At 40.4% G+C, this 27072-nt stretch overlaps 1 protein-coding gene and 1 long non-coding RNA gene across 2 annotated transcripts in view; one reads left to right on the top strand and one right to left on the bottom strand.

Moving 5' to 3' along the window:
* The window catches only part of PACRG (parkin coregulated), a 509125-nt gene that overhangs the window by 198093 nt on the left and 283960 nt on the right, over positions 1–27072 (bottom strand). Inside the window, exon 4 of the mRNA XM_086708286.1 lies at positions 12492–12641. Coding sequence (XP_086564412.1) covers positions 12492–12641 — 150 coding nt within the window. The remainder of the gene's footprint in view (positions 1–12491; positions 12642–27072) is intronic.
* Positions 26621–27072, top strand: part of LOC147581357 (uncharacterized) — a 34805-nt gene continuing 34353 nt past the window's right edge. Inside the window, exon 1 of the long non-coding RNA XR_015251709.1 lies at positions 26621–26895. This is a non-coding gene — a long non-coding RNA (uncharacterized LOC147581357). The remainder of the gene's footprint in view (positions 26896–27072) is intronic.

The raw sequence follows: 27072 nt of genomic DNA, 5'->3' as shown, positions 1-27072 counted from the left end.
AACCCAAACCCCCTCCCCAAAAATAATATTTGGAGGTTGCCTGCATAGAGAGAGTCTTCTCAGGATTTTCCCAGGAATGGATAGTGTGCAGTGAGGACTAAGGAAGGGGACATTCCTATTCTTCTCAAAGAAGTAAATGATGATAGGTGATTTGAAACTTTGTTCTATTTCTTCACTGTTTCATTTACTAAGACAAGGCACTACACCTGAGCACCCTCGTCTTGCTGTCTGAACCATCTCAATGGTCTACCACCACATCTGGTCTTATTCTTCCAAATCCATGCCCTGACCTCAGGGTCAAGGTATTGAAGAGTGCAGAAGGTGAGGGTGAATGGCCATGAGGACTGACAGCTGGCTTTTTGCTTCAGGGTACCGGAAACCACCTTTACTCTCCAGGTCTGCTGTGGAGGTGCCCGTTGATTCACGCACGTGGGGTAAGGCTGTGAGGAAGTCTGCGGCGGATTTGACAAATGGAAAACGGCTGCATGCAGCACCCTTTTAATCTCTTAAGGATTTTTAGGAGACTTTGCTATGTTGGCATATAGTAAGCACTCAAGAATTTCTTTTTCAACGAATCAATGAATATGTACGACGTGGTCCTCTCTTCGACATCTCTTAAATAGCCAGTAAAAACCACATTGTGCTCTAAGCTTTTGAAGTTAGCCTGGTGCATTTGTTGTTCTAGAGGTAGTGAGACCAGCCTGAAGGTGAGAGCAAGAAGGCCCAGCATTCCTCAGCAATAACAGAAAGGGTGGCGGGTGTATAAATAAAGGCGCATGCCAGCAGGTTTTGACGGACCTGGGACCACGCTCCTGTTCCTCATTCCGCCGTTGCCTAACATCTTCATGGAAGTTGCTTCTGAAATTTTAGTTGTTCATCACAAAAGTATAAATCTTGTACTGCTTCTCTTTGAGTATCATCATTCTGTATTTACAGATTTGAGGAAACTTTGAAAGGATAACATATATTCCACTGTTTCTAGACAGACCCACATTCGCATTCATCTGATTAAGTGGTTGTTTACCACATTTATAATATATAAACACACTCACATACAAGCATGTATAATATTCATTGATTTCTGCTAGAAGAACTACAAACTTCTCAAAACCCTTTCTGTGCATAAATAAATATCCAACTTGCCTACAGGTAGAAACAAAGCTGAAAATAGCGGGAGATTACTGGGTGCTAATCCTGTTATTATGACCCAATTACATTCTTGCTTGAAAATGTTAGTATTGTATTAATAATTAGCTTTTTAGAGGCTGATGAAGATCACTTCAAGGCTTAAATAAAGTTTTTTTTTTTTCAACTTTTTTTTTTTTTTTTTTTTATGGGACAGACAGAGACAGAGCATGAACGGGGGAGGGGCAGAGAGAGAGGGAGACACAGAATCGGAAACAGGCTCCAGGCTCCGAGCCATCAGCCCAGAGCCTGACGCGGGGCTCGAACTCACGGACCGCGAGATCGTGACCTGGCTGAAGTCGGACGCTTAACCGACTGCGCCACCCAGGCGCCCCAAGGCTTAAATAAAGTTTAAGATAAATGCAGGTTTACTTGGGGGAAGCAGTGGCGAAGGTGTAAGAGGCATGTAAAATCTAAGCGTCGCTGAATGGAGAGTCATGTTTGGTTCACCGCCATCTCAAAATGGATGTAAATGGGCTCACAGAAAGCTCATGTTAAAGTACTGTATTTCAAGGGGGAGAAAAGCAAATTGATCTTGGAAGGAACCGAAGAGAGTTTAGTCATAACAGCATTGCCACCATTACTTTTTTCTTTATTACTCGGAACATTAATTCAAGATGTACCAGAGAATACAATACAGAAAGCAGGCAGGCAAAGGAATGTCAATACTATTTGCAATTTTTCTAAGGAAATATGTCCATTATATTTTTCAATCCTTCTTCATCGATGGTTCAGCTTATGCTGAGCTATATACATTCCATGCTGTCAGTGTGAAAAATATAGATTTTTGAGGAAGACAATAAAAACGGAAAGCTGATTTCACACTAAGTGGAAAATTCCTCCTACAGTTTTGTGTTTGGCTCAAGGAAACCAGCACTGGTGTGTCAGGGAGTTGAAATAGGGCTCCCCACTTCCAGTGACCTGGGCACTTCGTCAGCAGCAGGTCTGCAGGAGTATTAGGGGACCAGGTCCCCAGCTGGACAGAGGAGGGCTTCTAAACCGAGCCCATATGGGGGGAGAAGACAATGAGAATTCTTTAAAGGGCGCTCTCTCTGTGCTCTGCTGGTGGAACCATCTGGAGAGCCCTGAACGTGTTCCCAGCAGTGGGGCAAAATGAAATCCTGGGGCTCCGTCATGGTTGAGGATCCAGTAGAGCCTGGACAGGAGAACTGAGGGCCTGGGCTTGCACCCCTAGAGTTTTTGGCGCCCAAGATGGGCAAGTATATTTTTCGCATAGGAGGGGGTGCCAATGTGGGGTCATTTCCAGCCTGTGTAACAGTGCTTCCCTGAAGCACTGGGATCCTGGGCACAAGAAGCTGAGGGGAGTGAGGGGAAACTTGGCCTAGTTGAGGAAAGAGGAAGGCTGAGGGCGGAGAACATTCTGGATGGAGAGCGACTGCCCCAGGGCAAGGATCACTGAGGACCTGCCAGCCATGTTCCCCAGGACAGAATCTGCCTTAACCGGCACCTGGCCCAGGGAGTGGGTGTGATGCCACCTCAGGGGAGCGTCAGGTTGAAGAGCTGCCCCTCTCCTCACCGTCGTCGGCTGCCCCAGCCTGGCAAGCTATGGGACAGGACCTCTGGAGACAAGATGGTGGAGGATGATGACGCACCCGCAGAGAAATGGAAGGGAAATCACCCCACTCCTGGTTTCCACTGCAAGCTTCCAGCACAGAGCAGATTGCCGCGGGGGGGGGGGGGGGGGGGGGAGTGGAGAATATCTGAGGGCAAATTAAGTTCAGAGTTTTGATCAATCTGTTAAAGAAATGATTCTAAACATTGAAATTGTGTGACTCAAAGTGCCTTTGATCTTATGAGTGAGTAGAACAATTAAGGCCCCTGTTAAGTTTTATGCAGCCAGGGAAAGGCTCCCCCACTGAATAAGGCTTAGTTTTTGTCTCCAATTCCTTTTAAACTTGCCTTTTAATTATGTCATGAATAGTGACTATTCAACGTAACAATTACACTGGTGACATTCTTATTTTCTCTGCAATGTCCGCATAGAGGCCGCTAAAAAGTCATTTGTTGGTACTGGTGGAAGATTTGCATATAAAGGAAAATGAGAATGAGGACTTAATTATCTACAAATCCATAGATGATATTTTAGGTGATTTAAAAAGCACAAATTATGATCTGGCCGAATATAGGAGTCTCCTTAAATTAAAGCTTCAGAAATCACTACGCACTTTCTTGCCCAGATTAAGTTAAACTTTCTGTTGCAAAAATAGAAAAGAACACTGTTTTCTCTTGGGCGAATATTTGCATGCTTGCTCATTTGGGGCCCATCTTGAGCTTTTAAATACATTAAAGCATATTATACAGATTTCTCTCGGCATGTCTTAAAGGCCTTTGCTGAATTGGTGGAAATCTCCTATTCAGCAATGTGCCAGCGTCAGGCTAGCAGTGGGGATGTACCGGCCAAGGACTGCGAACCAGCTGGAAGCACATCCTTCTGTGTGTTGATCTTTTCCGGACTACCTCAGAGTGGGTGTGAGGGCTGACGGCACACAAATTCCGAACGTGGTTTCGCAGGTTGAGCAAACAGCCAGTTGTCCCCACCCTCTCCCTGCCTCTGGGCCCCGGCAGCTAGATGAGGAGAGAGACAGAGGACAGAATCTATACAGCAGGAGAGATGTTAGCAAACCCTAGGGGGGGCGAGCAATTTGTTCTGCTGGTCACAGCCAGGTCAGGGAAGCTTCCGGAGAGGACGTGGTGTCTGAGTTCACTTCTGGAGGAAAAAATGTGTGCTAGCTCCTGAGAGTCCCTGGACTGGGATTAGGATGCTCACTCAAGGTCAAGTCCATGGGTGTAGGACACACGGCCCACTCCAGCAAGAAGGCAGTGGGGCCCAGACGGCCCCTTTCTTTCTGCACAAACAGCAGCCATGTTACAGCAGGTTAGAAATGATTAATGGGGCTTACCTATGCAAGCCCTGCTGGGTAACACCGAACTTGACATAATCTGGGACTAGGGTGATGCTCCCGGGGCATGGGTTTGTCTGCAATTTGGTGTTCTGCTGACAGTCTGACCCCTTTAGGTAAAGTTACCCAGGGGGTTGGAGGGGAGGCGCTGTAGCTAATGCAAGTGAGCCCGGAATGTGCAGGATGCAAGGCAGACGCTAAGATTCGGAAGGATTCACACAGAGAAGCTGCAATTATAAAAGCCATTTACAAACTGAAAGTAGTATCTGTCTTGGAAAACGGTTGGGATTTCAACAGACCATTAGGGCAGGCAATTTTCAGTCAACCTCCAGATTAGGCCTTTGGATTAGAGAAATACTCCAACCCTCTTCTGAAATGACATGAGGAATCCAGAGAAGGAACTAAAACTATCCACCGGGAGGAGGAGGAGTTGAACAGTGAAAGTTTCTCTCTGATGGAATACTTCCGCGAGTAGGGACGATTAACATCCAGAAAACAAATTTCGTATTGTGTTTCTGACTGCTGGTCTATAAAAAAAGATATTGATTCTTGGAAATTTATGTTGCTCCTAATCACCTTGCCAAATCATCATATTAATTCTAATAGATTTCACTTAATTTTCTCCGAAGGACCGCCCACAACCACATCGATACAGTTTTCTCCACAACCTGAGGCAGGCAGTAGACGCCGTGTCTCCCTGCTGCCTGCTGGTTTGCAGAGCTCACGTGACTTCACTCACGTTCCCTCCTCCCTTCCCCTCACGTCATGCCACTGCCACCCCCACAGAGTGACCCCCTTGCCGCTCCCTGCAGGTCAACGAGCTCTTTCCAGTCTTCCATGCAAACTGCTTTCCAAGTTAAGGAGACTGAGGCACAGAGTGGTTGTATAGCCCAGCAAAGGTCACACAGCTGGTTAACCTCAAGCCAGGGTTCAAACCCAGGAAACCGGATGCCAGAGGCTTTGCTCTTGAACACTATCCTATTTCTTGTGTTTCCATGTACTGTTCTACCTGTCCTTGTGCACAGTCACAAAGTGGCCCGACCCCTTGCCCCACAGGCTGGGCAGGGATGAGAACGTGTGTGAGTGGTGCAGTGCACCGCCCTGGGTGGGTCCCTGGGTCCTCCGGAAGGCTGGTGGCAGCAGCCCCCTTGCGTGATTCCGGGGTTCCCATGGAAGCACTTGCTTCCCCTCTTGGCTTAGTTTGCAGCATTACCGAAGGAAGACGAGACCAGTTCCTTGCCACCTCCTGTGCTCACACTTTCTTCGATCCTTTCTTGACTCAACGGACCCTTTTTGCTGAAAGGAAAAGGAGTAGCACTCGTGGAAAGTGGGAGTCCACAGTCAGTTGTGACAACTGCGAGGGAGTGGAAGGCTTGCAAAACCTCTAACCTTGCTTAGAAGGACGGGATTTGTATCTCCACGCACCCTGGGAGAGAGGTATACAGTCTGTCCTGGGCCGAATAGTGTCCTCCCAAATTCACATCCTTTCTGGAACCTCCGAATGTGGCCTTATTTGGAAATAGGGTCATTGAGATGTAATTAGTTGAGATGAGGTCACACTGGACTAGGGTGGGCCCTTAACCCAACCTTTACAAGGACTTCTGTGCTTTTCAGAAGGGAAGAGACACAGAGACAGACACCCAGGGGAAAAGGTCACGTGCAGGTGGAGGAAGCGACTGGAGTGGTGCATCCATGAGTCAAGGTAGGGGCGAGAAGAGAGGCATGGAATGGATTCTTCCCTAGACACTTGGAGAGCGTGGCCCTACTGGCCTTGAGTTCTGGCCTCCAGAACTGTGAGACAACTCATTTGTTTTTTAAGTCTCCCAGTTTGGGCAGCCCTGAGAAACTAATACACAGCCTTCACAACTGGATTCTGATTTTCTTGGTCATCAGGCTGCCAGGTCGTGTATTTCTAGATACGGATAGACAACTCTGAGAATAACTTTTGCCTCTTGGCAGATGCGACCAGGGAGGTCCATAAGAAGGACAGATACAGGGGCAATTTCTAGTATGTGCCTGCCCCTAAAATGGGCTTCTTACAAGTGAATTGGGTTAAAAAAAACCCAAGAAACCTTGAACGAAGCAGTATGAGTGAAGAGAAAATTTATTCAGCAAGCATTTGTAGATTTCAAAATGGTAAGGCCATCTGACAGGCTGAGCACATGCAAGGTGCATCTGTGAGGGCAGAGAAGTCTTGACTTTTCTTAGGATGCTTTGTCCCCTAGGGCTGCTCTCAGACAACCACAGAGCCATCGGTGTTTGCAGATATGTGGGTCCTCCCTCCCCACCCCCGGAGATTTGGAAAGCTGTGCTTATAAAAATGAATGCTTGGAAGAAAAAGGGACCTTGAATTCGAAGAAATGAAAGTTGAGGGGTAAGGAAAGTTTTATATATATTTTTTGAAGGCCTGCTATTTGGGAAACGGATTAGACATTCAGTGTGCTTTAGATTAGACAGGTAAGTTGGATAGAATATTAGGCATAGACTTCAATTCAGTGTAGGACGTGCCTTTCCTTTCAGAAGTAGAATGGGTTACTTCGTGAAATAGTGAAGCTACTAACTTAGGACAGAACTGAATAAGCGAGTATTGGTCATGCAGATTGGGTTAGCATATCAATTCAACACAAATACCTATTAAGCACCTAATTCTTCTAAGTGTGCTATACCCAGTCTGCACAGGAGAAAGGAAACTCAATGTGAACATTTTGACCTTGTAGAACTTATGGCGGAATAGGGTAGTTGAGTAAATTGGAGACAGGTGCAGACCAAAGGGCCCCTATATGCATCTTCCAGCTTTGTTATGATCCTAGGATTCTCATTAGAGCAACTAGTAAAATCTGAGCAGAGGAAGAACCCAGAAGAGATTAGATATGCACACGATTGTTCTAAATCTAACTTGCAGGAATGGGGGGCGGGACAGTAGTTGTAATCTGTTCCTTAATAAGTTTAGGACATTCAATTGGCTTCAAATCTAATAAAACTAATGATTTCAAAGAAATTTTGAAGTAAATTTCTAAAATATAAATCACACTCAAAATTGGACAGAATCCCACAGGGAATAAACCTCGATTCCAAAATTAAATTTAAAGCTCTGTGAAATAACCTTTATGTAAGTCAATTATGAAACAAAAAACAAAGACTTTTTTGGTACACAATCAGCCCCCAAAAGTTCATCAACATTAAAAAAATCTCTTTAACGTTTGTTTATGTTTGAGGGAAAGGGAGAGAGACAGCACAAACGGGGGAGGGGCAGAGAGAGAGGGAGACGCAGAATCTGAAGCAGGCTCCAGGCTCTGAGCTGTCAGCACAGAGCCCCACACGGGGCTCGAACTCACAAACTGAGATCATGACCTGAGCTGCAGTTGGACGCTTAACTAACTGAACCATCCAGGCACCCCTCAACATGTTAAAGAACCATTGAGAATAGGTTCCACTGGGCTCACAGAAACTCTGGGAGAATTTGAATCAGGTTAATTGAGAACACCTAGGTTTCCATCAGAAGTTGTTCTAAGTGACTACCAGCAGAAATCAACTGTTTCTGGCTTTTTCAAACGACTTAAACTTCAGGGTCAAAGAGTTGGTACAAATACTCTGAAATGTTGCAAATTTACTGCATTCTCATCACCTATAGGTTTTAATGTGTCTGAATTTGAACTGCAATTTTTAAATCCCTCTTTTCATAGACTTTAATTAGTCTGTAGTGGCATACAGTCTATAACTATCCTAGGAAAAACCTACACGCGAGGGGCCATGTTTGATTTCCACATCCACATAAACACGTCATTTCATTACTCTATCTACTTTCACATGTTCCATGACATATACTCATGGTGCTATTTGAATTGCTGATGCCTGGAGTCTCTGAACTGTTTCAGGACTATTGGTGCCGTTGGAAACAAAGGAACCAAAATTAGGATTGCCTCCAGAAAGCAGAGTGATTGGATAGCTGTAATCTGCTGGCAGAGCCCCATATTTTAGCTATAAATGTTTTAATGCCATTTATTGTTTCATGCTTCTCAAATGCAATACACTGCACCATTAATTTTGTAGTTTCATCTCTGGAAGCTATAAATCGAACATTCCTATTGTCTTAATTTTCTGTAACCTTTAATAACATTTGCGAAAGAACACAGGGAGGAAGAAATTGCTATTATAGAAATTCTTCCTTCTCTTTCACCCAAAGCAGTGGCTGGAAAAACAGCATGGTTTAGATATCCAAAATCCATTGTTTCGAATTAAGGAAAACAAGCTCAAACTTAGACCCTACTTCAGATCCTCCAAGGAGGATACTGATGCAGGGGCCCCTTGTTTGTGGCACTCAAGCTTGTCTTTTCCAAATGTGATTTTCTCCAAAACATCCGTCACATATTCGAGCTTAAAGATTATGTCAGGAAGAGATGGATTTGAAAACCAGTTATTCTTGAATGAATCCCAGGGTCCTTAACTCACTTGGTCACCCACCTGGCATTTGGCAGGGGAAAGCTGAATCCTTTGAGGCAAAGGGATTGCCCCAGCTGGGGAACCACGAGTCTGTGTGTGTTCACAGCCAGGCTCATGGAAGGGCCAAGGGGAGGAGTTCCACAACCACGGTCACAAAACATTCAACCGTCTATTCATGGTGCGATACAGTAATTTTATAGTGCTGCAATGTTTATATAGAATATCATATAATAATATGTGTAATACTGTACCTCTATATAATGTTGTATGATAATCATGGCTATCTCATTCATATCATGGCTGTATGTGAAGCGCCTACGGACACATTATCTTGAATTGTCACGTCAACCCTACCGAAAAAGGTGCTATTATCTTTTACACAGATGACTTAGGAGAATCTAAAAGAAATTTAAATGCAGAGAAGTTCCGTGATTTGTGTCTTCTGACTCTAAGATGCTACTCTATTCCACATTGTAATTGGCATCTTTAGACTTCTGTTGTTTTCATAACTGTTGAAAGTTAGCCTCATTAAACCCTGTAAAAAATAACAGTCATAAAGAGATACACAAAGCCACGCTTTCTCTTAGGGCAGGAATAGTCTTGTGGGTCTTGCCGTAAGTTTTAGCACCTACAGAAGTGTCGACTGGGGCTGCCAGCCCCGTCTGCTCCTTCCTGTGGTCGCTTCCCTGTGGTCCCCTGGGAAGACTCCAAGCTGGGGTGCCTGACAGCCCGTGCTTGCTTCAATGTTTGTCCGGCCCTTATCCACTTAGCCCACTGCTCGTCTCCAACAAAGTCCATGTGACATTAAAATAGGCCAGAAATTACGAAAAAGGATGAGTTAGTAGAATTAAGCTAAAGCTTGCACTTTGAGGGGATGCTGACAGAGGACGGGGTCGTTATAGTTGAAGGACTATTCTCTGTTTCAATCTTTCCTTCTTTCTGTCATTTGTATCTGGTCTCATTCTAAAAAATATATATTTTGTGATGGGACTGTTTGTTTTGATCTGAGTTTAATAAGACATTGACTTATGTGAAAGTAGGAAAAAGTGGAAACAGAACTCTATGTGTGGAATTGTTTTAAATACACTGAAATTAAGGATGAATTTTTTTCTAATGTTACATGCTGTAAATTGCTACTATATTTTTTTTATAAACACAACTGTTACTAAAGACATCTGCTGAAATAAAATAAGTATATATGGTTCTGTGAATATGAATATCCATAATTATAAAACGGGATTTACTAAACTATGTATTACAGTTAAATTATTTCTATCCTAAAAACACTATTGTAATTGGAAATCTTACGTATGCTCCTTCTGGTAGAACTGGATCTTTGGCAATATAGCCACTTTGAAGAATAGTTTTAAGTTTTATAGCCAGAATGCTCCAATTTTGTAATATGACCCTCTGGAAATACAGCTTACTGCATTCTGGCTTTGTACTGACAGGTTTCTAAGATAAGTAGAAAATGAGGCTAAAGCTAATATTTTTTCCCCCTCAAATTTCAGAGAGATATTAAGCAGAAAAATAGTTGAATGTGGAATCACTGGTGCATGCATTTAGGAATGTTCCAAAATAATTAACCTTGTTTGGGACCAATTAAGGCCATGGTATAAACTATAAATTCTCACATTGATAAAATCTAAATAGGGATATATTCCTAAAGCTAATTACTTCTTTTGTTAAGGATGTGAACATCTGTGAGTTAAAGAATTAAATAAAGAGTATGAGAAAGATGTAGAAACCAACTGCTTTTGTTTAATAATCTAGAGATTTATCTCTTTGTGGTGGCTTAACTTCTTCTTCTTTACAGGTTTCCTGGAGGATGAGGGAGATTCTCATTGTCTTTCTTATTGTGTTTTTTTTATTACATTTTTGAAGTTTATTTATTTATTTTGAGAGAGAGAGAGCTACAAGGGGAGGGGCAGTGAGGGAGAGAATCCCAAGCTCTGTCAGCACAGAGCGTGATGCGGGTTTGAACTCATGAACTGTGAGATCGTGACCTGAGCTGAAACCAAGAAGTGGATGCTTAACCGACTGAGCCACCCAGGTGCCTCCTTTTTCTTCTTTTATATGGTACATAATGATGCTTAGATTTGAGTTGTACATTCTGCTGTGGGACCCAAAGGCATTAACACAGTGTTGTAGTGCCTCCTGCTCCTACTCAAGTGAGGGAAGGCAGATGTGTTGGTGACCATCGTCCATGATGGTCAGGTACAGAAGCAGATGATTATATATGAGAGAAGTTACAGAGGGGCAACTTTTATGATGAAAACTCAGACATAGTAATAGTACTTTCCCCACAGGTTTCCATGAGGATTACCAGAAAACACTCGCTAATCACTCAGTTCAAAAGTGTTACCTAAAACCGAGACTTTGGGGGTGGCTGTTCCTTGATTCTTCCAGTATTTAAGTAATTCTCTCTCTCTCTCTCTCTCTCTCTCTCTCTCTCTCATCTCTATTTCTATCATCTTTATCTCTATCATCTCCATGTCTCTCTCAAGTTAACTAGAGGCTAAATACGATGGATGAACTCAGCACCTCTTTTATGAACCATAATTGAACAATGTTTGCATGTGGAATCATTCTATAACTTCATGGATATTCGATGCCACTCTCCAGTAAAACTATGAATTCTGAATCAAAAATATTTAAACAAGCATTTTCCATAAAGTAGAAATGCTGTTATTAAAACTATTAGTTTGTTAGGTCATAAGGGATTCAATTACCAACACCTAGTTTTTAGTTTCCTGAAAGAGTAACCAACTTGTCTAAATGTCCACGGTAAGTCTACTGCCATTCAGAGGTTGTGGAATGGATATTAACTTACTCCATTCTTACACTTCCATAACTCCAGGTGATGTCCTTGTAACCAAATATGTCTAATATTGAGTATATCAGTAGGTCCTACTATTGAAATACAGCTTAAGACTTTCTGAGAATTCCATGATTTGCCTAAGTAACGAGACTTTTAGTAGCAATTTATGAACAATGTAAAAAATAGTGCTTCCAAACAAAGGAGTTGTATGTGGCAGGAACACTCAGTTTTGTTGCTTGATTTTTTTTCTTGTATGTACATAAGCAGATCATGTCACAAAATTTTCATGCAGTGTTCCGCTAAATTGCTAACTTATTTACATAGCTGTCAGGAATTAACTTCAAATGTTGACTTATGCTATGCATATAAGAAGTATGGAAATTCAAAGTTAGCAACATAAAAGAAAATTAGAGTCACATCCTTTCAAAGAGGCATAAAAGGAAAATCACACTCTCAATGAACAAATATACATCCACTGTCTGCCAACCGATCACCACAACTTGCTAGTGCCTTTGTTAGGGTAGAGCAGATTCACGTGAGCTCATCAGTGCTTTCCAAAGCTTATAGAATTATTAAAACAAATAAATGTATCAGTACACATGCATTTATAATCAGCACTCACCATCAACTAGATTATCTATTTTTCTATTTTTTTTAGAAATGAGAGAACATATATTAAAACTTCCCAAGCCACACGTATCATATTTTAACGACATTGCTTTAAAAATTCATCTTAAGCCAATTAATAAAAACTGCAATTTTAACAGAGTATCTAAAGGTAGAATTACTACCAAGAGAAAGGACAAACTCAAAACCTACTAATGTAGTCACAAGACTATTAAAAAAACTTTACAATTTAATTATTGGAAGATTATAGAACTGCTTCAGCGCTTCTGTACTGAGTAAGTAAGCTGTACGTGTGAGGTGTAATAAATGAAATTGTTAATTTTACTGTTTCCCTAGGGAGTAGTAGGGGAAGAGTGGGAGTTACACTATTTAGATCTCCAAATGGATCTTGGTTTATAAGCAATAATAAATCCTAAATGTGTTGCTAATTAACTCTCCTTCAAACCACTCCCTTTTTTTTAGGGCTTAAAAGACATTTGACTCCTGGGATCACTCACCATTCATATTCTTAAAGATGTTCAGGATGGGGAGGATTTGACGGTAATAGGGCACCAAAGCTTCACCCACCATCTCAGCTGACACAGCCAGATGTTGGAGGACTTTGAGGGTGACGCAAATGACCTGTCGATTTCGAAGATTCAAGGCATCTATACGGTAGGAAAGGGAACAAGCCGAAAATAAAAAGCATTAATTTCTACAACGTGAAGGTGAGTCGATTCATAGACCACGTCGTTGAAATGTACTCTGTTAGCTGGGTGAAACTTTATTATTAGAATTTTGAATGATGCACTGTAGCCTTTCATGTTATAAGCAAGATCTTGTTTGTGTGTTTTTTGTTCTTCCTGCTTTTGCTGATTCTTCACCAAGCCTAAGAAAGCCGCTCTTCGTCCTTCACAGAAGAGGCTGGTGAGGGACAGGTGGCATAAAAGATAAAAGATCAATTAGGGTCGCTGGGGTTAAAGGGCTCCCATGAAGGTTGACAGACACATTTCTATGCAACAACCCTTTCCAGTTAACAACCATGCGATTCTTAAAACCATTACCAGGAAACAAACATTTATTTGGGAAGGAAGGACTGGGTATGGTACGTGTGAGTAGAATCTATCGGCCAGTTAACAAACACTGACAACGTTCCTCACAGAAGTAAACATCAAGCGACTATATTTAGACTCTTAAGAAAGCAGGAAAGAAAAGCGAAAATTTTAAAGCTCAGAACTTTCGAAAGAACCAACACGAAATCAGAGACCAAACAAATACACGATGGTTTTTAGAACAATTCTGAATGCACACTCTGAAAGCTGTACTGCAGAGACAGGATGGGAAAGTTACCTGTTATCCCCTCACACGCGGGGTCTGGAAGGTACCATTTGTTCTAGTGGGGAAGGCCGAGGACCAGGGGCCAGGACACTAATAACTGGCTGTATAAAGTTGGCCAACTCCCCTACACTTTCGTTCCTTGGTCATAGGAGCCTATTATCTACTTTCTAAAATGACTAAAAGTTCCCAGATTTAAGTAGAAAGCCTGTGTAAGGCATCTATTCTAGAAAGTCAGAGGGGGTGACTGACAAACTGTGATGCTCCCAGACTATTCCAAGAGAAAGTCAAAGGCTCTTACGTGTCACATGTTCTATCTTGTAAGGAGAAGATTGGCCGCAATTAAACTCTGTGCCATTTATGGAGGGACAAAGGAACCAGGCTACCAAAATGGATGACGCCACGGTCAATACACCTGTGATGCAGACCTGACATTATTCTTGAATTCCAGCTCACATTTCCAAAAGCCTGGATCTTCTAGCACCTCAAATTAAGTTTGTTCCAAAGACAAGTGGTCTCCATACTTTATATTTTTGTTCTGTTCCCCATACTGATAATGATACAACCAGATTCCTAGCCTCCAGGGTCAAAGGCTGTTTCTCATTCCTCACACTCCTCATGTTGTAGAGCCATCTTGTTCTGTTTTTGCAATGGCTCTTGAATTTGTGTTCTCATCCCATCCTCACCTCCTCTCCTCTGGTCCTGGGTCTCCATCCTCACCTCTAATCCTCTGGTTCTTGACCTAGGAACTCCTCTATTGGAGCACTGTCATGGCTCTTTCCAGACACCCCTTCTTTTCATCTTTCTCAAATGCCCCGACCTGTCTTTTCACACTGCTGCTGGATTAACCTTCCTAGAGCATATTTGGTCATCTCACTATCTGGTCAAAGAGTCCAGAATCTCTCCCTACCCCTTTTCCTACAAAATAAAGTACAAACTAGCCAGGCACAAGGATCACACCTGGAGTAAGTTTGAACCAAACTGAATTATCAATTAAAAATCCAAGAATACAAGGTATCACTGCCGTTTCCTCTGGAATTACTAGGAAGTTTAAAAAAGTCAGATGTGGAAACTTTATTGCCTCCAGCAATATAATGGGTATCGGGGCAATAACACCGTAGGATGGCCCCTAACATCTGGTATGGTACAGACTACACTATGGTTTGGTTTAAAAGGACAGACGTTCCTCAAGTTATAATAGGGTTATGTCCCAATAAATCCAGTTGAAAATGTTGCAAGTCAAAAATGCATTTAATACACATACCCTACTGAACATCATAGCTTAGTAGGCTAGGTTAATCATGCTCAGAACACTTATATTAGCCTGCACTTGGGCAAAATCATCTAACACGAAGTCTATTTTATAATGAAGTGTTAGATTGAATATCTCATGTAATATATACCTTACTGAAAGTGAAAAACAGAATGGTTGTGTGGGTACAGAACTGCGAGTGTACTGGTTGTTTATCCTCACATGGCTGACGGAGAGCTGCGGCTCATTGCCACTGCCCAGAATCATAAGAGAATATTCTACCAGTAGCTCAGGAAGAGATCAAAATTCAAAATTCTGTTTCTACTGAAAGCTTATGGCTTTAATACCATCTTAAAGTCAAAAAGTCATAAATCAAACAATTTTTAGTTAAGGACTGTCTGTAAACACAACGTGATGAATGGAGAATGCTCAGCTTTAACTCAGGGAATGAATCTAAATATAACTATGGGATTTGATCGTATGATGGCTCATTACCACAGCATTTAGACACACTGCAGGCCATTCCATATTCTGAAAACAACTAGAAATAGAAGGATATAATTTACCCTAAAAGTTGTAGTAATAAGATATTCAAAGGCAAAGTGTCAGAGTACTATGGGAAGATAGAAAAGGAGAAGGGAAGGTACAGTATCTCACAGTCAGTAGTGGGGGGTTCTTTTTCTGGTTTTATGCAATCTAAAACTTGTTTTTTAGGTAAATGGGTACTGAACCCTGCCTACAGACCCAGTTCAGTTTAACAAAAGAGAACTAGGAACCTGCAGAAATGTTGAACATTCTTTCAAAAAGTCTGCCAATGAAGCTAAACATGTGTAGGTTCAGAACTTCATAGTGCTGTGTCATAGCTCATATAATAGTACCTAATATATACCAAATATTTGCATATTCCAGGAGTTAAGCAAAGCACTTTGCATATATTAGTTTACTTAATCCTCATTCATCAAATACTTATTGAGAATGTGGATGTGCCAGTCACTGATTTAGGAACTGGAGATAGAGAAGTGAGTAAGACAGATATGGCACTCATTCACTTGCATCTTATAATATAGTATGGAAGAAGATAGTGAACACATACTACAAGTTTGATGAATATTCATAAAAAGTTGGGTATTTAAACAGTGACTCAAAGTGGGCCTCCAGCCCAGTTGAGAGAAAGAAGACTGCGAGACCCAGGGACAGACTCTAGGGCTGAGTGGATGTTATTTAGGTGAAGAGTATTTATTCCAGAAGGGGAAAGAGCGTGCTAGAAAATGTCTCCTCTCCTCTTAGATAAAGGAGTCCTCCTTGTACAAGATAGACTCTAGCTCATAGGGATAAAGTTCTACTTAGCAATGTGGGAAAAAACTCCAGATATTTTAGAAACTGTCTTCTAAATAGTTTCATCATTGTGTACATATTTTCCTTAAGGTCATTTAGAAGTGGTAGGAAGAAGCATGTGGGTGTGTGTAGATATATATAAACGTAGCACTTTTTCTCAGGCTAAAAGATTCACTAGGTCCCATCTTGCCATATCAACCAAATGGAATCAGATGTTTAAGATCCTGGGTTTCTGCCTTTTCTCTCTACTCATCCGTACCTCCCACCCCACTTTTTTTTTTTAATTTTTTTTTTTTTTTGTTTATTTATTTTGGGGACAGAGAGAGACAGAGCATGAATGGGGGAGGGGCAGAGAGAGAGGGAGACACAGAATCGGAAGCAGGCTTCAGGCTCTGAGCCATCAGCCCAGAGCCTGACTCGGGGCTCAAACTCACGGACCGAGAGATTGTGACCTGAGCCGAAGTCGGACGCTTAACTGACTGAGCCACCCAGGCGCCCCTCCCACCCCACTTCTTAAGACAAACTCATAGCCACATCCGAATAAATGTTTTATAAACTGTTTAGTGAAGAAGGATTGGACGTCAAAACAGAACCACATGGGTGTGTTGTGTTTTTCAAATACAAAATAAATGTATAAATGAGTGCATACAACTCTCATTCCATTTTGGAGATTTTGTTCTTCACCAAGAAAGCCTTTCTGTTGACACGATGAAGTCACAAGTAAGAGAATCTATTAAAGATGTTAGAAGAGAGAGCTATCTGTGCATGGGTACAGCCCATGCTGTACAGCCCATGGACACCAGCCCATCTGGTGACTGCAGAAAAGATTTTTGTAGCCATAGTGGTTACTGAATATTGGCTTATCACAGTGGTCTTCTTTTAGAATGTGTATGTCAAAGCTTTCAATAACACAGCCGGGGATATGCTCATTTACTATCAATGTTAGAGTTTGCCATATAGAATATATTGACTAAAGAGTAAAGTTTTTATATATATATGAGTAACAATTAAGTTGATGCCTGTATGTATAGATAACTGATCACTTGGAAATAAACTAATAGTGTCTTTCACCATGGATAGTAATAATAGCTATCAGGAAATAATTATTTCATTTTACTGCAACCTTGATTGAATTAACATGGTTGTGATACATGTTATTGGATGGACAATGACTGACAAGTAATATGTGTGAACCATTACTCTTAATGGCATCTAAAATGGAACTGAATGACCAGGGAATAGTTCTAAAACCTCTGTAGTCACTGTGAAATAAAGGCAGTGTATGCACTATAAAAGACCCTTAACTTCATCCAGGAGGGATCTTTTTATGCTGCCCCTTTCCACTTCAGTTCCTCTATTTTTCTTTCTCATTCTTGAGGAATTAAGATATACCATTAAGTTGGAAGTCTTTTTGTTCTTACTATCCCAATGGAATTAAATAAAAAAGACGGCTTTTTTTTAAACAAAGTTCTTTTTCTTTGAAAAAGTATGTTAACAGATATAAAGAATATGATTCTGTAGCTTGAAAGAGAAGGAATGTGTTTATTCTTGTGTTGATGGGCCTGAAAGCTATTGTCAAGACATAAGTGAGAACTTTGAACTCAAGATTTAAGATTTTGAAAAGGGTCTGACATGAGACATCTACTGACATTATAGATCAGCCAGTGGAACCTTTCTATTCAGAAAATTGGATTTCTATTGTACTGCTTACTGCCTTCAAGAATAATCAACAAGACAGAGCTCCCAGATATATAGAAATTGCTGAAGAATAAGGAAAAAAATAATTTAAAGTCAAAGTGGTAAAACTTATTCATCTTAGATGGTTATAAGTTACATGTATGATTTTTCTCAAGCATAAAATCTATTATTGCCATAATCTGTGCAAAGTCTGAACATTTTCTACTATTAGATATGATTCACTACTGGGAAATCAGGAAAAATGGAAATATTTCTACTTCTTCTTTTAAAACTGGAAACACCAGGAGCGCCTGGGTGGCGCAGTCGGTTAAGCGTCCGACTTCAGCCAGGTCACGATCTCGCGGTCCGTGAGTTCGAGTCCCGCGTCAGGCTCTGGGCTGATGGCTCGGAGCCTGGAGCCTGTTTCCGATTCTGTGTCTCCCTCTCTCTCTGCCCCTCCCCCATTCATGCTCTGTCTCTCTCTGTCCCCCCCCCAAAAAAAAGTTGAAAAAAAAATAAAACTGGAAACACCAAACAAAATGCAAAAGCCAACAATAAAATCTAAAAAAATATTTTTGACATATGCTATAAATGTTAATATCCCTGATATACAAATAGCTATCACAAACCAATAAAAGAATTTGCTAATTAAAAATGGGCAAAGAATATGCATAGATAATACACAAAATAATAAAACAAATAAACAATATTCCAGAATGTTCAACTTCATTAGTAATCAAGATAAACACTACTTAATAATTTTGAGTATCATGTAACAAAAAGGTTTTGAAGAGTTAATACTCAGTGTGGACACTGGTTTGGGAAAAGAGGCACTCTCATAGATACCACATTACAAGCCATCACAACCTTTCTATAGCAATATAGTAGTTCCCCCCTATCTGTGGGGGATATGTTCCGAGACCCCCCGCCAGTAAATGCTTGAAACAGCAGATAGTACCAAAGCTCACATATGCCATGTTTTTTTCTATGTGTACATTCTTATCATAAAGTTTAATTTATAAATTTGGTACAGTAAGAAATTAAAAATTATAACTAATAGAACAATTATAACAATATACCATAGTAAAAGTTATGTGAATGTGGTCTCTGTCCCTCTCTAAATATCTTATTGTACTATACTCACTCTTCTTGTGATGATGTGAGATGAGAAAATGCCTACATGATGAGATCGAGTGAGGTGAATGACGTAGGCATTGTGACACAGCATTAGGCAACTACCGACCTTCTGACATATGCCAGAGAAGGATCATCTGTCTCTAGACCGCAGCTGACTACAGGAAACTGAAACCATGGAAAGCGAAACCATGAATACAAGTGCGTGTGTGGGGTGGGGGGGCAGGATGGGGACTACTGTGTGCTTATAATTAACCCCAGCAATTTCACTTCTGGGCATTTGGTCTAAAGTATGCAACAGTGCAGAAAGAGTGATAGGGAAGGATGTGAAGGATAGTATTATTTATAACTAGAAACAATCCAATTGTTTCAAAAACAATGGATTAAATAAAGTCAGGTGTACCTACATAATGGAAAAGTATAGTTACTCAAGTCATCTAATAGAAAAATATTTTTTAAAAATAGGAAAGTGTTTATAAGATACAGGTGAATAAAAAAGTAGCTTATAAAGCATATTTTTACTATGTTCTCATTGTGTAGAACAGAATTATATACTCCACTGCGGTAGAGATGATATTTTCCATAGGTGTATACAGACATAGGGTTTTATTCCATTAAAAAACATAATTTTTAATACTGCTTAAAAATGTCAGTATACTTTGCATATTTACCTAAAAATATTATTCTTCATGGTCATAACTTTGTATATATTAATATAGTGGAATATGGAACTCTCTCCTTATTCTTTCCAAGTATTTTCTTGATTACTCTTAACCATTTATATCTTGAGGCAAACTTTAACATAATTTGGTCAGGTTAAAAAACATGCTTAAGACTGATAATTTCAATAAAAATTTATTGAAATTTTTATTCAATAAATTTAGAGACTAATTTTGGGGGAAATTATCATCTTTACTACTGAATCTTTCCATTAAAAACATGTTTCTCTTCAGTTTTCCTTGTTGTATTTAAGCTCCTCAGAAAAGCTTTATGATATTTTTCATTTAGATTCCACATAATTTGTTAGGTTTACTCAAAGCAATTTTATACTTTGTTACCATTTGTGTAAGAGCATATTATCCCAAAATGCATTCTGGAAATTATTGAGAACACATACATAAAACATATTATTTTCATATATTTATTTACTGGCTAACTTACTGAATTCTCTTATTGGTTCTATTGTTTTTGAGTGAATTCAGTTGGTGTCTGTAAGTAATTATATTACCACAAACATTGCTAAATTGATCTTAGCTTTCTGATATTTATTTTTGGTCATATGACAGAGGCCAGGATTTCTGAAAGAAAGTACAGTATTATAATGCTGAGGGCGGACATTTTAGTTTTTGGATCATTCTCATTTATTTTGATATCTTAAATGATTATTTTTATTATATAAAATGTGTACAATATAAAGGGTCATTTGACCATTTTTAAGTATACAGTTCTGTGTCATTAATAACATTCACAATGTTGTGCAATTATCATCACTATCTGTTCCCAAAACTTTTTCAAGTTTCTATTTCCAAACTCTATACCCATTCTGCAGAAACTCTCCGATCTTCTCCTCTCCAGCCCCTGGTGACCTCTCATCTACTTTCTGTCTCTAGGAATTTGCCTATTACAGATGTCTTCATGTATCTGAAGTAATTTTTTGGAGTTAAAATATTTTATAAATATTTAAGCTTGTTTGGCCTAATATATTACTTGAATTAGATTTAAATGGATATAAATTTTTCCGGTCAAGGGGCGCTAATCATCTAATTCATTAATTTACAGAGTATAACGAATTCACAGTGTGTTTTCAAACTAAGTGTAGGTTTCAAAATTGTAGAAATTTTTCCTCTTCCAAAACAGAACTCAATTTTCTCTTTCTTCCTCTGTCCCTCTCCCCTGCTCATTTGCACGTGTGCTCCCTCTCTCTCTCTCTCTCAAATAAAAAAAAAAGGAAGAAAGGGGTACCTGGGTGACTCAGTCAGTTGAATGTTCTACTCTTGATTTCAGTTCAGGTCATGATCCTGGAGTCCTGGGATAGAGCCCTGCAATGGGTTCCATGCTCAGCAGGGAGCCTGCTTAAGGCGCGCTCTCTCTCTCTCTCTCTCTCTCTCTCTCTCTTTCTCTCTCTCCCTCTGCCCCTCTCCCCAGCTCAAGCTCTCTCTCTAAAATAAAAAAAATCAACTAATTAAAAGTAACAGAACTCAATTGCTAAATAAATATGATATGGCCGGATTTCTCATATTCCTGGATAATTAAGCATCAGAGACTTAGGTCAGCTATTATGAACATCCAGGAAGCCTACATAAGGGTTACAATTTTGTCTTTAATTCATTGTTTTCCAGTAAGCATTCTGTACATAAAAAGCATCAATTTTTCTCTATCCCATACAGAAAGGAATTATCTTTATTTTCTATCAAAGTTTTGTCATTACAAGTGATTAATTTTTTCACTTTTTTTTTTTTTTTAATTTTTTTTTTCAACATTTATTTATTTTTGGGACAGAGAGAGACAGAGCATGAACGGGGGAGGGGCAGAGAGAGAGGGAGACACAGAATCGGAAACAGGCTCCAGGCTCTGAGCCATCAGCCCAGAGCCCGACGCGGGGCTCGAACCCACGGACCGCGAGATCATGACCTGGCTGAAGTCGGACGCTTAACCGACTGCGCCACCCAGGCGCCCCAATTTTTTCACTTTTCAATTGGTAAGAATATATTATGACTTTAGGACCACAGCGCACAATTTAGTATTTGGTGAGAGTGTTTGGCTTTTCTTTCCCTTAAATACTTAAAGATAGAAAATAATTGTTTTGAAAATAAATGAAAGTATTCATTACTTAAATGGACTTAACAGTAGAGTCACTAGCATGATCAACCTTACACTCACAATTCTGTAGACATAAAAGAAGCTGAATAATGACGTAATCCTGCTCACTGCACCTTCTTGCTGTGGCCAAGGTTGGCTCTGTGCCTGCTTTCACACATACTCAACACCTCCAATGGCGGCAAAGACTAAACTTCCCAATACCCTGCTTTGTCAGAAAGCAGTGCATCGTTTGGCTATTTGAACCTTGCTCCCCTGCTGGCTCAGTTCAGCCTGAAGGAGCAGGTGACAGATGGAATTATGACCAAGGGAAGGTGTTGGCCAACGCTGACTCCATTCTCCGAATAAGACCAAGTCACAATCTGCTATGACAAGCAGGCACTACCTCTGAGAATTCCTGTTACATTCCCCTCCTCTGGTGGAGGGAGGGTTTCTAAATTTACCCAGCTTTAAGGCAGTGGATGCAGCAGACTATGAGGAAGGACAAAACATACATAGACTTTCCACAACACTGGCACGCTGAGAGCCGTAGCACCAAACAGAAGGCAGATAAACATACCCATTTCTAAGGAGGAGCTGCAGTCTCCACCCCAAAGCAGGAATTTGCAGAGCTACCCCCTGCTGAGCTTGGCATCAATATCTGGTACAGTTCTGGGGTCGATTATTCAAGCAGATTATTTGAGAGCTCCCAAGAAACTAGCAGTGATCACTATGAGCCAGGGGGAGTTCTCTATAATATCAGGCCAAGCTTATTTCATGTATTCTTACGACAGAGATCATAACAGGACTATATCAGCGAGACATCTGGCAAGACCTCCCTTGTTTTTCCCTTTTTGATTTTTGTTGTTGTTTTGTTTTAAAAAGAGAGAGAGAGTATGAGCAGGGAGAGAGGCAGAGGGAAAGAGAATCCCGAGCAGACTCCATGCTCAGCACAGAGACTGATGCTGGACCCAGTCCTGAGGGATCATGACCTGAGCCGAAATCAAGAGTTGGAAGCCTAACCAACTGAGCCATATGGGTGCCCCTGGCAAGACCACCCTTGTAGACAAGGTACAGGCAGGCATGGTTGAAGAATTAGGCTTTTTTTTTTCTTTTTTCTTTCTTTCTTTTTTTTTTTTTTTTTTTTCTTGTGTGAACAACTGAATCCAAGCAATATGCCCTGATGATTTTGGTCCCACTGCAATACCACCAAGGTCTATACTTGATCTAATTCATTTTCCGTTTAACATTTTTATTATAACTTGGATGAGAGTTATAGAATTCAAATCTATTAACTTTTCAATGACCCAAAGTTAGGAAGTCTGCAGAGATATGACCATGAAGGGCCACCATGAAGGTGAAAATAATAATTTGTTCTATCATCTTGATTTGGCACTGTGCTAAACACTCTACTTATATGATTTGTTAATCCTTACATCATTTCTGGGCAGTAGGTTTTATAATCCCCTGGAGGAAATGAAATAATTAATTTGCCAAAACCATACAGCTAGTTAATCGCAAGCTGGAGTCTGCTTTGCATGAGCTCAAGGCCTGTGCTCAGAGTGGTTAGACCCAACTTCCTCCCAGCATCTCACCAAGTCCTGGTGGAAATGAAGCCAGACTTGGAACCTGTTCAGGAGAGAGGTTCAGAGCTGCACAGCAAACACAGACTTTAACATGGACTTTGGGCAATGAGACTAGATACCTGCTGGGTCCTGAGCTCAAGCAGCTTGTTCTTAAGGGTCATGGTGGAGCTTAGTTTTCTGGCATCTTCTGAGCCAGCAAGCAACACTCTGTAGTGGGACTATACTTCGACTAGAATTCAGCCCTACATGGAAGGATGAAGACTTGCAGATGAAATTTTAGCCTTGGCAAGTAAAAACTCTTGCCCTTATCAAGACAGACAATGATGATGGTAATGATGATGATGGTGATGGTAACTATTAAACTTACACTAGGCGCTCTGCTAAGAGCTTGAAATGTATTCACTCATTTAATCACTGAAATAACCCATAAGTTGGGTACCATTCTTCTGCCAATTTCAAAAACTGAGCCTCAACATGGTTAACTTGTCTAAAAGCTGGTAAGTGGCAGAGTTAGGATTTGGACCAAATGGTCTGACTTCAGAGACTCTGCTCTTAACCATCACATCATATGGAAAATTGAGGACAGCCAATACGTGATGAATTCAGTTTTAAAATGTACTATTTCTATTTTTAGCTCTTTATCCCTTTCATTCGACTGTGGGTTTTTTTTTGGTTTGTTTTTTGTTTTTTGTTTTTTGTTTGTTGGCATGGACAGCTATACGCTCCATTTCCATCACCTCTGCTACCTCTCTCATTTTTGTTTTCCATTTCTCTCATTCATCTTCCCTACTCAAACAGGGCTGGGCCCAATTTCCACTCCCCATTACAGGTTCAGAAAGAATCTTTCCTCTGGTGAGTGACCAGCTAACTGTTCAAATATTTCTGGGGTTGTCTAACCCCTGCCTCAGAGAGCTATCACCCTGCATCTATGAACACGTTATTTCTGTACAGGAAATTTTGTAGAGTGACATCAGCTTTATATTATGACTTCTTAAATGGGGAATTAAAGATGGTAACTGACAGGTTAAGTGTGAGAGAAATGGGTAGAGAGGAAGGAGGAAAGAACAGTGACCATCCGAGAGTTGGGTATTATAATCCCACCATGATTGCTCGTATTCAACACAACACTTACCACTTGTTAGAAGCCTGCTTTCCACACAACCTCATAATGATCACAACTCTCTGAGGTATGTATTAAATTCCTTATTTTGGAGATGCAGATTCATCTCATAAGCTCAACGAGTTGGACTAAATTGCACAAAATGGTACAGAGAGCAGCAGAAGCAAAGGCCATGTTCATGGCCTTTCCAGTGGCCATGCTAATTCTCGAAAAGGACAGAGGAAGGTGGTCTTTAGCAACAGCTACTGAAAGTTAACAAGATGGAGGTGACTTCCTCAGAAAATGGATGTTTTAAGCTATAAGATTCCAGATTCCGTTTCCCTCCATAGCTATGGATTCTCATTTGGGAATCTGAATTGGTCAGTGTAAGTTAGGTGTGCTGCAGGAACAGATTAACCCCAAAGTCTCACTGGCTTGGCAGAGAAAAGGAGAATCTCATATGCCCAGTAGACATCCAATTCAGGTTAACACTGGGCATGAAGAGAGATAGAGGGCCATGCATTGTCTCCAAAAAGCTTAGTTTGGAGGGAGCACACACTTCTATTCACAGACCAACGGCAGTTAGCCCCATGGTTCTGCATAACTGCATAACAGAACTGCTAGGGGCCTGAGAGATATTAGGTGCTCAGTAAATGTATCTGACGTGGAATTCATGTTCTTTGGGGAAACTGACCCTTCTCCTTTCCTCTAACCTGTACTATGGGCAGCTTGCATGACCTAGGTTAATCCAGGATATCCCATCCCCCTTGACCACAGTTCAAGGCTGAGCATGTGCCCCTCGATGGGATATTCACAGCGAATCTTTAACTTTTACTTTTTCTGGAGAGTCAGGGACAATGACACTTTGTCTTTTTACAGGTGTAAGTAAGTAAGCATGTAGTCCCAGGATCTACTGGGCACATTTGGAGGCTAAAAGGGAGCCAGCTTTAAATGACCTTGCATGAAACAAAGCAGAGGGTGACAATGGTGAGCCACCAGATTAAACCTTCCTGGGATTGACACTCATCTCTGCGTTGTTCAGTTATGTAAATTATTAAGCAAACCTGACTGACAATTTGAATTTTTTTTTTTTTGCATTTTGTAACCAAAATAATCCTAATGGGCCCCTTTTCCATATTTTCAGAAGAAATTAGCTATTTCCTTCTTAAATTAAAAACCATTACTTTTTTATGGTTATCGCTTTAAAAATAATTTACCTGGAAAATTTCGATGTATATAAGTAAAAATTATTAGATCACAAATAAAGAGTAATGCATTTCACTTGTGCTTGCTCCTTTCTAATTAAATACAATTCTCAAGACCATTTTTTGTGTTGTGATATGAACTCTCATGCTTTATCCTTAACTGGTATATTTTTTTCCCATTGAGTATTCTTTAACAAGAGTATTTTGCTTTGTCAAATGTTATTGTTGCTTGAATGTTAAGTGGCTTTGGCTGTGTCTGTGCATGTTTATCCTTTATAGCTGGGTGACCTCAACTCATTAGAGCTCTCCTAATGAGGCCACTGTCCTATGTGGTGTCTATTTGTAGATCTGTGATATTTCTGTAATTCTTCAGCCTCTGGAGTCACCTTGCCTTCTAGTAGACCATCTCACAAATGTACGTTACTACTCATAAACAAAAAGAATCACCTGAAAGAATGTAAGATGAATAAACAAAAAATTGATCTCTCCACTTAAATAATTTCCCTAGCCGATGCAAAGCATTATGTCATTATACTCTTTATTCGCTGCTTCATATTAGGGATTCTTACACAATAGTTTTCGTATTATATACATTATGGTGACAAGCCTAAATGGCCACTTCGCAGTTTTGATTATGACACCTATACAAATTTTAGTGTGGACGGCAGTTATGTACCTGATTAAATTAATTTTGCCAATATTTTGATGTATCGACTATGTACTAGCAAGCCCATTAGATGCTGTTGGGAATATGTTACTTTCTAACATTATGTTCTAAGTGACTGCAAGAAAGGAAGATAGAAAGTTCTGTGGTGGAGGGAAGGTGGGGTGGGGAGAGGGCTGGAGTTTAGGGTAGGCAAGGAGAGGAGAAACAGAAGAGGTTCCATAGAACAATTCTATTAGAGCTGGGCTTTGAAGGTCCCTTATCATTGAGGCATTTGGGGATGGGAGAGTGGGCATTCTTGAAAGAAAGCAAAGGTACGGGATAAGAAGTTTTATAGCACATCTGCTTTGGCTATAGCACAGGGCATACAAAGGGAAGTGCAGTTGACCTTTGAACAACACGACTACATGGATCCACTTATATGCAGATTTTTTTCAATAAATACAGTACAGTACTATAAATATACTTTCTCTTCCTTATGATTTTCTTAACGACATTTCCCCTAGCTTACTTTATTGTAAGAATTCAGTATATAATACGCATAGCATATAAAATATGTGTTAATCACCTGTTTATGCTATCACTAAGGCTCCCAGGCAACCATAGACTATTAATAGTTAAGTTTTGGGGGAGTCAAAAGTTTCTAGTGTTGAAAGACCTATGACTCTAAATGGAAATTTCCCAGGACAATGAATGAACACATAGCTGCATGAGTGCATATCAACATGAAATTTGACGTCACCATGTGGAGAGTATCCAGAAAGCTTTCAGAGGTTGGGAGATAGAGGCCACAGGCAAATGGCTGAAAACCCCAATGGCATCAAGATGTTCAAAGCAAGGTAAGAACTTGGGAGGCCACAGAGACGTGACCTCAAAATTCTGAATGGACATTATTTTCAACATAGCCAAACTAATAATCAAGTGTGATGGAAGGATTTCCAGATAATAAGGACTAAAACTACACCTTTCATACACTTCCAGGAAACTACTGGAACGTGTGCACTATAAAAATGATG

The sequence above is a fragment of the Puma concolor genome, chromosome B2 (genome assembly GCF_028749965.1).
Source record: "Puma concolor isolate L17-30 chromosome B2, mPumCon1.1.hap2, whole genome shotgun sequence".
Lineage (NCBI taxonomy): Eukaryota > Metazoa > Chordata > Mammalia > Carnivora > Felidae > Puma > Puma concolor.
Note: the sequence above shows the minus strand (reverse complement) of the source record. Positions and strands in the feature narration are given on the sequence as shown.